This window comes from Cystoisospora suis (genome assembly GCF_002600585.1).
Source record: "Cystoisospora suis strain Wien I chromosome Unknown contig_3817, whole genome shotgun sequence".
NCBI lineage: Eukaryota > Apicomplexa > Conoidasida > Eucoccidiorida > Sarcocystidae > Cystoisospora > Cystoisospora suis.
In genome coordinates, this window is record NW_027156612.1 from 210 (window position 1) to 11,591 (window position 11,382).

The following is an 11,382-nucleotide window of genomic DNA, read 5'->3' on the forward strand; positions in this document are numbered from 1 at the left end:
AGAAAGATGGACAAAGTGGAGAGTAGACACGACCGCCATACCCATAGGGGCAAAAATAAGGAGAATACGAGCTGCTACTCTAAGTAGTAGAGTAGTACGAATCATAGGGATAGATGAGGAGCTAGGCATCTTCAAAAGCGATAAGAAGAAGAAGAAGATCTAGACGAGTCGTGTGTCTGAACCTGATCTATCTTCTTCTTTTTCTTCTCATCCTCGTACACCTCACGAGAAGATAGAAAGCCATTCTCTTCTTTCTCTACAACACACACGAGGCAAAAGGATTTCTTTCTCTCGAGCTTGAAAAGAAGCGAAACAGAGAAAGAAAGGGAGAAAGAGAAGAAAGGGAGAATTCCTACACTAAGGAGAATAGCAAGGAAGAACGGCTGAAGACTACATGACCGAGAGAGAAAAAGAAAGAAGAAAGAGGAAGAAAAGTCCAAAGAAGAAATAGATGAATGGACTCCCCTCCCTCCTGTCAGGTGCAGCAGAATGAGAGTAGTTCTCATCTCCATTCTTGTTGTCTCCCTCTTACTTTTCGCTGAGGAAAGTATAGAAATAAGGAGGGGCCATCAGAACACGTCTCTTATGCACATGTAAGCACATACATACGAAGAGATCTATATACATAGATACACACATATACACACTGATATACATAGAACGAGAGATACATACCGATAAAGATATATATAGCTATATCAATACCTCTTTTCCATATATATATATATATAGAGAGAGAGATACATAGAAAGATACAGATACGTATATATTACATAGACATATATATATATAGATAGATAGATATGCAGATATTTTTGCGATTCTCATAGATAGGCTAGAGACAGAGAGTCCCAGATATACGGGGTGTATGAAACATTTCCGAGATATGAAAAGAGAAGGCTAGTGTATGGACGTCTTCCAGTCTCCCCAGACATGAGCCGTCAATCACGTCTGTATATTATAATTATAGAAAGATACAAATATATATATATATATACATACAGATTAAAGATAGATAGATCTAGATGGATATGCACATACACGTATACTACGCACACGTTTTGAAGTGTCTCGTAGAGGTATCTAGATGGATGGATAGACTAAAGACAGATATATAAATACATAGATTGAAGATAGATAGACTCGAAATAAATATATAGGTTCCAAATGACTAGAAAGACGACGAGGGAGTAAAGAGAGATGTAGATGATAAATGAGAGAGAAATAGAAGAAAGATAGAAAGTCTTGTATAAGACGCTGCAGTGCCACTGAGAGACCAGTAGTAGTAGGAACTTGACTGATTGATGTGTATGCTGTCGACTGATCGATTCCTTCTCCTTCTTCTTCTTTTCGTTTCTTGTCTCTTGGGGATGTATTTCTTCTTCTTACGATCTGTCGTTGAATGGAAGGAATAGATAAATACACACCGGACACACAAAGAAAGAAAAAGAAGAAAAAGAATCCAAAGAGAGGAAAGCATTATGCCTCGCTCCTTCTTCTTCTTCTATCTGTCCTCGAGCGATATCTCCTCCTCCTCCCCCTACTGCTAGACCAGCGTGTCGAACTCTCTCTCTATCTCTACCACCCTAATCTTCTTCTTCTTCTTCTTGCCGACACATGACGGATGACTAGCTAAAAGCACAGTAACGAGTGAGACATCGAAAAAGAGAGAGAGAAGAACTACTTGCCTTCTCTCCTGTTAGCTGACACTTCTCCTGCCTCTCTCTCTCTCCCTCTTTCTATCTATACANNTGTATAGATAGAAAGAGGGAGAGTTCCCCAGGGGCAGGGTCTTCAACATCGATGACATAGTAGTCGTTCTAGAAAGGATAAGAGACGACACATCTTTCTCTCTCTTTCTTTCTTTCTCTCTTTTCTTGGTCTTGTTTCCCTTATCTTCTCTCCTGGTCTATCCAAGAAAGCAGGCCAAATTCCATCTATATACATTCAAATACATATACACATATATATATATATAGATTCATATATACATACACGTATACATACATATACACATCCACACATATTTGGTACATTCACACATGGTCCAGATAGATATACACATTCATACGTGGTGGACGGTCAGAGTCATTCGCTGTGAGACTCTTCGCTCTCTCTACGGACGTGCTGCTTAGATAACCTCCAGAGAACAAGTGCAAGTCTCTACTAGGAGAAGCACCGCCCACATCTCTTTCTCTCTCGACAGAAGAGAGAAAAAGAAAGAGAGGACAGCTCGAGAGAAAGGGAGAGTGAGGAAAGGAAGACCGTTCAAGAGATAGAAAGAAGAGGCGAGAGAGAGAGAGGAGAGGTCGTCCAAGATGAAAAAGAGAGAAGAAGAAGAGCCCGAGAAAGATCGGAGGAATCGACGGAGACAAAACACCTGCTACTTCCAGAATTATTTCTAAGTCCAAGGTGTACTTAAGACCCGCCGTCATCCCCCCTCGCGAAAGAAGAAGAAGAAGAAGAAGCGACACCTTACATCCTGATAAGACAAGCACATGCAATGTAAAGCAGCACATACACAGAGATACATAAAGATAGACCTGACTTTACGTATATATATATATATATACCCCCTTGTATACATGTATATACATATGTATATGTAGATACATAGAGATAGATCTGTCTATCTATATATGTCTACATGTATACACTCTTTCCTTGTCATGGTGGAGACAGAGCATCGGGGGCAATATGTACATCATGGCTGAAAGTATGTATCTACATACATACATAGCAGAAATCCCTCTCGCTCTCTCTCTCCCGATTATACATATATATGTAGATAAATAGGTTGATAGATAGAAGGTACCGCAGATTCTAGACAGATGTACACATACGATTCTCTAGGTAAGCAGGCCAATACACTCCGCCTCCCTCGCTTTTCTCTTCTATCTCTCCCTCTGCATGCATACTATCTATCTATCTATTTATGCATGAGGTATGGAAGAGAGAGGAGTGCGCAGCCATCGTGTCTCTATGCTCGACAGAGAGAGAGCGAAAGAGTACGAAAGAGATGTCTCGAAACAAGTGGAAGAGAAATAATACGAAGAAGAAGAGTTTGCGACATGAAAGGAAAAGAGAAGAAAATCCCTAGAGAATTTCTCACTTGCTGAGTGTCCGCAGAGGAAGAGAAAAGAAGCAAACGACAATTTGATAGAACAAGAAAGAAAGAAAGAAAATGAGGGACGTCATTACTATGTCAAAAAGAAAACTTCTTTCTTTCTTTCTTTTGTCTAATCTTCCTTCTTCTTACTAGCTAAATAATACACATATGATAATGGCAGAGAGAAGAGAGGAAAGAGGTATCAATAAGAAAGGAGGTAAGCCAAATAGACTTCTTCGCTCTAACTCTTCTATCTGTCCTTGCAAGATACTTTCTTGTCTCCTATGCTATCGATGCAAAACACAAGATGAAAAAGAAGATGGGACAACTCTTCTCTTTCTCCGTCGTCCCCACTGCCCCCTAGGCTAAAAGAAAGAGAAAGACAGAAAGAAAGAATGAAAGAAAGACAGAAAGAGAGAAAGAATGAAAGAAAGAGAGGCACAGAGAGAAGTCGAGTCCGGAGGAAATGCGATGTGAAGAGGAGAGTCATTGCGAGCTTGGAGGAATGTAGGCAGAAGACAGACAAAGAGAGAGAGAAAGAGAATAAGAGAAAGAAAGGAATTGGTATCTCTCTCTTCTCGTCGTAGTTAAGGACCAGAGACATGAAGAAAGAGTGTGAGAAAGATCCACCTGCATTGACTCGCTCCTGCCCTCTAGAGGTGGACGTAATTAAAGACGCATGCATGCATGCATCTACATACATACATAGTCTAACTAAAGATAGATAGGCAGATTAAAGACAGAGTGGAGACATATAGATAAGAGAGAGATAGATAAACTATTAGAGAGAAGGTGAGACCTAGGCTGAAGATAGGTAGATAGACATAGTGAGAGAAGAAAAATAGGGAGAGAGAAGAGAAGGATGGGTGAAGAGGGGAAGAGAGGTTAGGTAGATCTCTCGCTTACTTGCTAAAGATAAAAGGGTATGACCGACAACTCCCTCGAAAGTATAGATAGACCTTATCAAGTAGAAGTTGATAGAAATGTTGTGATATACACAGACATCTGTATATACACCCTCTTCACTTCCTCTCCCCCTGTCCTTCCTACGAGATCTTTAGAGACAGACATATATATATATATAGAGAGAGAGAGAGAGAAAGAGAGTGAGAGAGATCGATATATGAATGTGTATAGATATGTGTGTATGTATGTATGTATGTAAATGTGGATATGAAGGGAGATATAAAAATGTCTAAAAGATTCATAAATATACACATACACAAACATATATATTCATACAGACATATTCATACTTGATAGATAGATATTCATGCATATATATACATATATATCCACGCATACATAGAGGCATATTCATACATATTCCTATTCAGACATACAGGTGAAGGCTATCACCATAAATAGATAGATTAAAGATAGATAGATAGATTAAAGATAGATAGATAGATTAAAGATAGATTAAAGATAGATAGAAGTTTGTATCTATCTCCATCCATCTCTCTGTACGTATTGTCATTTCTCTGCTCTGAAAAGAAGAACGAAGAGAAAGAAGGGAGCAAAACAAGAGACAGGGAGATCTTCTTCTCCTTCCTCTTCTTCATCCTCTTTGCGCCACGAGTAGACAGACGTCTATGACCTCTCTCTCTCTCTCTTTCTCTCTGTGTGTCTCTAACTCTGTCTCGTTTCTCTTTCTTCTTTCGCCCTTATTTCTTTTCTTACTTCCTAGATGGAGATGAGAGCAGACAAGATGAAAATTCCAACACTAGCAAGAAAGAAAGAAAAGAGAAATATGAAAAGGAGACGGAAAATGACTGATTTATCGACGGACTCTGGATGACTGATACAGACCTCATACTCAGCGAGAATTTTCATGTATATACACCTAAATATATATCAACCTTTCGAGACGTCCCGAGATCTGCTCGTATCTCTATCTACCTTTGATCTATCTGTCTCTCTATCCAGCTCTGCCTGTCTTCCCGTTCATTCTGTACTTATTCTTCTCTTCTTCTTACGTTCTTAATCAACAATGAGAAAAGAAGAAGAAAGCCTTTTCACCCATACAAATCACCAATATGGCGTCTTTCTTTCTTTCTTTCCTTCCTTTTCTTTCTTTCTTTCTCCCGCTTTGCCTCGGCTTTGCATGCCTATTCGCCCTCCTTCTTACGACCGCCTTTTTCGTTCTTTCTATCACGCTTTTTCCCTGCTGCTCTATTTTCATCTCTTCGACTTTTCCATTCTCTCGTCATTCGATCTAAAGGACACGGACAGAGAAAGGCGACAAGCAAGGATGTATCTCTCTCTCTCTCTTATTGTAGACACCAGCTTACTAGCTGTTGCGAAGAGACACGAGAGACACGCAAGACACACCACTGACAAGCTAGCTAGCTGGTAGACAGCCACACGCACACATGCTTCCCCCTTCATATGACACATAGGTGTCTACCTCCATCGCAGGCACCGACGGACCCTCACCAATATGATAATCATCCGAGAGACACATACCCACCTAGCTAGCTAGCTAGCTTTCTATCTACCCACACGCATTCGCTTGTATATGACGAAGCTGAAGTGAGTGAGACCTTTAGAAATCCCGACTCCTCATTCCTTCAGTTCCTCTTCTTCTTTTCCATTTTCTTTCTTTCTCTTCCTTCTTTTTTCTTTCTGTCTCTTTCCTCTTTTCTGCTTTCTCTCCAACTCGTGGTGGCACACGGGATTCGACAAGATTCAAACCCTCACGCCCTGATCGAAAAGAAGAAAGAAAGAAGAGAAAAATGAAGACCCTCTGATAGATGAGACGCGACAGGAGAGAACGAAGCAAAAGAAGAAGAAGAGGGCTTCGAGGGGGATCATCCATTCACCATAGAAATCGACATCCATCCAAAAGAAAAAGAAGAAGAGAGCGAAGACTGAAAAGCTTCGAAACCAAGAGAAGATCCAATCTTCTCTCTTTCTCCCTCCTTTCTTTCTCCCTCTTTCTCTTTCTCACTCTTTCTCACTCTTTGTTTGTCGATGTGTATATGTGTATATGAGAGTGGTCCTCGTGTGTGTATCACTATGAGGAGACGAGGAGGGAAGGGAAAAGGAAAAGAAGAAGAAAGGGAAAAGAAAAGAAGGAGAGGAAGTGTGCGTGAAAAAGAGAAGAACTGAAAGGGGCGGGAAATCTGAAAGCCGACATGTCAAGCCGAGGAAAGAATGACGCAAACTCCTCCCAAAAGAGACACTTACCGATACAGCTGAAGAAGGAAACTGGAAAAGAAAAAGACAAAAAGAAGAAGAAAGGGAAGAAAAGAAAAAGAGAAAAAGGAAGAGAAGAAAAGAAAAAGGAAGCAAAAGAGGAAAAGGAGGAAAGAAGAGGGAGAAAGAAAGAAGAAAAAAGAAAGAAAAAGGAGGAAAGGAAAAGGAGACAAAGTTGGATAGCCAATGTGTAGGTGGATCTATCTGCCTCTCTGTCTGTCCGTGTGGATGCATGCAAAGACACAAGAAGAGAAGAAGAAGAAGAAAAAAGAAGAGAGACAAAAGAGATGTATAGGAAGGATTTAGATAGGAGAAGTGGAGGTATCTACTGAAATAGAAGAGCGAAGAAGATAAAGAAGAAGAGAAGGGGTGAAAATGCGAAGTATCGCCAAGAAAAGAAAGAAAAAAGAAGACGGGGTGTTGCTTCTTTCTTCTTCTTCTTCTTCATCTCCGTGAAAGAGAAGTAAAGTGAGAGACTGAAGAAGGAGAGAAAAAAGACTCGCGGGAAGAGAAAAGGTGTACGTACACCCCAATCCAAGTCTTCAGGTGTGCTCTAGAGACACCTTAATAATGATAGTAGTAGTACTCCTCCTCCTCATACATTCTTCATAGCAATCTACCCGATGCCCTCTTACACAAGATGCAAGAAGAGAAAGAAAAAGAAGAAGTAGAAGAGAAAGAAGAAGAAGAAAAAGGACGAGGAGAAAAATGACTTACAGCCTAAACGGAGAGATGCAATCATAAGAAGAAGAAGGAGACCACACATACACACGAAACACCCTTTCTTTCTTTCTCACTCGCCCTTTTCTTTCTTTCTTTAAGTCTTTCCCCATTCATTAATGCATTAATCTCTCTGTCTTGTCTACGAGGCGAAGAAGAAAGCATTCTTCAGCATGAAAGAAAGATACAAGGAAACAAGCAGACACACAGACATACGTGTCTCCAAAAAAGAGATAGAGCGAGAGAGATAGAGAGAGAGATAAAGAGATGTAGAGAGTGAGATAGAGAGAGAGTGATAGAGAGAGAGATATAGATAGAGATGAAGAGAGATAGAGAGAGATATATATAGAGAGATATAGAGAGAGATAGAGAGAGTGATAGAGATACAGAGAGAGAGAGTGATAGAAAGATAAAGAGAAATAGAGAGAGAGATAGAGGTAGAGAGAAAGAGAGAGATAAAGGGAGATAGAGAGAGAGATAGAGAGAGAGATAGAGAGAGAGAGATAGAGAGATAGAGAGAGAGAGACAGAGAGAGATAGAGATAGAGAGAGAGATAGAGATAGACGTAGAGCGAGAGATATCTAGAGAGATAGATAGATAGACAGATAGAGAGAGGGACCTCCACTCTCTCACACACTTCCCCTCCTCCATACCACTACATATAAATATGCATGCATGCATCAATACATGTATATATATATACATATACATACATATATATAGACGTAGATAGAGAGAACACATGCAATCAATGAGACGTGTGACTCTGTGCATGCGCAAACACAATAGACATCTACCTATAAATAGATATGTACTTATATATATATTATATATATTATATATGCCAATGCATGCGCATATAGGAAATAGTTTAGAGGAGTGTTTGAGCAAAAGGCTCTTTTGACGACAGACAAATTTCTCTCTACATACAAATAAATACATACCCATACACATACACACATATATATATATATATATATCTTATATGTATATATGTATCTAGGGCATCCATACAAGTTTGGCTTTCTGTATATATATATATATATATGTGTATGTATCTATCTGTCTCTAGATGCCTTTCAATAGGGTCCTACTGATAGGTATGTGTAGGCAGATCTTGCTAGTAGGTAGAGGGCCCCGAACGACCTTTCACTGTTTCACCTCTAGCTCCTTTTTGCTATTCTTAGAGACCTTCTTCTTTCCCTTCTTTATCTTTATCTTTACTAGTGTCACTATCATTTCTTCTTCTTCTTCTTGTTCATTGCCTTGTATTCATTTGTCTGTAGAGGCCTACTGCAGCTATACGACTTGTAATAGAGATAATATACACAAGCAAATACCTATCTATCTACTACGTATATCTGTTTCTCTATACAGGTAGATCTGTCTATCTCTATGTACGTATATATATATATATATATATAGATAGATAGACAGATATCTCTCTGTATTTATTTCTCTATGTATATCGACGTAGAGTAGTCTCATCTGCAGCGAAGGAGTGTGTATTGCCTATCGAGAAGTAGGAGGAGGAATGACAAGAAAGAAGCTCTCTCCTCCTCCTCCTCCTTCTTCTTTTCTGTTTAGAGAGTAGAATGAAAAAGAAAGAAGAAGAAGATGAACAGGATGAAAGACCGTGAGAAAGGAAAGAAGGAGAAAAAGAAGAAAGAAAGGAAAGAAAGAGAAAGAAGAAAGAGAGGAGACCTCATGATGTGTGTATGACAAATTTCCTTCTCACTGCCTAAGAAGAAAAGAGGGGGAGAAAGCATACCAAAGAAGAAGAAGAAGAAAAGCATGAAAAAGAGAGCAAGAAAGAGAGGCTAATAGATAGATAGATAAAGAAATAGTGTCTCCGTATAGATCTATCTATCTATCTTTAATCTATCTATCTATCTATACATATATGTGTAAGATAGATAGGCAAATAAACTCACGTATGTCTACATATACAGATGGACAAGTAGAGAGAAACAGATATATATGTCTGTAGATATATGTATCAAGATATACATATAGATATATGTATCAATATATATATATGTATGGTATGTGGTGCTTACTGCTTGAGATTGAGGTGAGGGTCGGACGCGAGATCGATAAGCCTAAAGAAGAAGAAGAAGACGCATGCACCAAAACACCTTACATAGAAATGAAGAAAGAGACGACCGCCCTTATGAATCTATGGGCAAGTACATACACAGCCGATACTTCTTTAGATAAATCTACATGAACAGCATACCTACATGGATAGAGAGAAATGTAGGATTACAAGAGAAGCTCGCTAGAAGACTTTCTGCTTTTCTAGTTATGTCAAGGTAGGGAACGTGATAGAGGAAGGAGAGCCGCGTGAGAATAATGAACGCGAGTCTCTCTAAGCAGGTCAAATACAAACCAGCCTATAGAGAATTCTCTCAATCTTCTTCGTCTTTGATCGAGAAGACACCCTGATAGATGCAAAGGAGAAGATTCTATAGATAGTTCAATAGAGAAATCTCATGAAAGAATGTCTGAAGCCGGCAAACAGATGACTACATGAAGAGACCAATTTTCTCTCTATCTTTCTCTCCATATCTATACATCTGTATATGTGTGTATGAGACGTTCTCTCATATGTGTCGAGGTAAGCATATGCAGAGCTGGGAGAAAGAAGAGAGAGAAAAGCTTTATTCAGATGTATAGAAAATCTATCAGACAGAGAGTGAGCGATGCCACAGATAGAGAAAAACGCAAATGACTGAATGAATGAGAAGAAAACTCCACTCAACATGAGCACAGACACCTCTCCCCCCAGGTGTATATACACCTCATCACTATAGTGCATGCAAGAAAAGACATATGTATTCGGAGAAACAATGAGAACTAGAGAGAGAGAGAGAGATATGTGAATAAGAAGAAAGAATAAGAAGAGAGAAAGAGACAAGGTCATCAATCCATGTGTTAGGCCGCTTGTCGGGTAAGCCTTCCTCCTCTTCTTCTTCTTCTTCAAGTTGTATCAAGTCGATAGACATACATCTTGCTGAAAAAGAAAAAGAAAGAAACAAAAAAGGGAGAGAAGAAAGAAGATTCTTTTCCTTTCTTTCTTCTTCCTTCGGATTGCATGCAGGCAAAAAGTGAACCGTAAAATCCCATCAGTAGATGTCTACACACTCGAGCAGTTTTGAGAATGAGAAAAGTCCTAGTCGATAAATACCGAGAGCCATCAAGAAAAGAACACATAGAGAGAGAAGAAGAAGAAGAAGAGCAACAAGGGTGTAGAATATCTATCATAAGTACGACTACTACGATACTACTACTTAAGTATCTCTACACCGGCCCCTTCCTCTTCTTCTTCTTCCTCATAGTAGGAGTAAGGGTAGACGCCTTATGACTGTATTATGAGTATACACATGCTAAGTGAGAGAGAAGGAGGAGAAGAAGAGATAAGAAGGAATGAGAGGTAGACATAGAGAGAGGTAAAAGTGTAAGTATCATCCTAATTCTTCTTCTTCTTACTATTGCTAGGAATATCACGAGAGGTGTGCAAACTCCCCCCAAGCACAACAGCCCTACTACTACTACTATGACTACTATGACGAGTATTGCTACTTTTACTATAGCTAGAAGGATGACTCTTCTTCCTGCTCCTACTCCTGCTAGTCATCTTAGAGCAGCAGCAGGAGTAGTAGGAGTAGTAGGAGTCATAGTCATAGTAGTCATAATCATAGTAGTAGTAGTAGTCGTGTGGAGCCCTGCTGACTCCTAGAAACACCAGGGCAGTTGCAAGGCTGGCTGTCTGTCTGTCTGCAATAGACCCCGACGAGGCCAATGCTGTCTCTCTCTCTCTCTCTGTGTGTGAAACACGACGATGAATGGAGAAAGAAAGAAAGAGGGAGAAAGAAAAGTGAACAGCCCCCACACACATACAGTATTAACCCTCTTACACATGCAGACATACTTAGATACAGGAGTCACATGTATAGACAGAATAAGATCTGCATCTATATGTATGTATGTAGACATAGATAAAAATATTCTACACCCTAAGCCTCACCGCTGCTCTACGTTCTCGAAGTCTCTGAAAGACAAGAAAAAGGAAAAGAAGAGAAGAAGAAGGGTTAAGGAACAACTACTAATGCTAAGACTACAATGGCAAAAAGAAAAAGAAGAAAGGAGAGAAGAGGAGCCTTCATTGGGGAGCACACTTTCATGAAACAGAGAAAGATTCAAACGAACATACTCAAGGAATGACAGAAAAGAAGCAGACAAACCTACGTCACCTCCCTACACATATGTATCTACACACATCACTATCATACACATTTCTATCTATCTATAATCTATCTATAATCTATCTATCTTTAATCTAGCTATCT

General features: G+C 39.5%; 1 protein-coding gene across 1 annotated transcript; it reads right to left on the minus strand.

The window, feature by feature from the left end:
- Window positions 1-3,589: 3,589 nt before the first annotated feature.
- Window positions 3,590-4,135, minus strand: CSUI_007281 (uncharacterized protein; the record flags this gene model as incomplete). The annotated part of the gene is made up of 1 exon (XM_068067429.1): window positions 3,590-4,135. A coding segment is annotated over exon 1 (222 nt), but the record flags the coding sequence as incomplete, so codon positions are not given.
- Window positions 4,136-11,382: the final 7,247 nt, after the last annotated feature.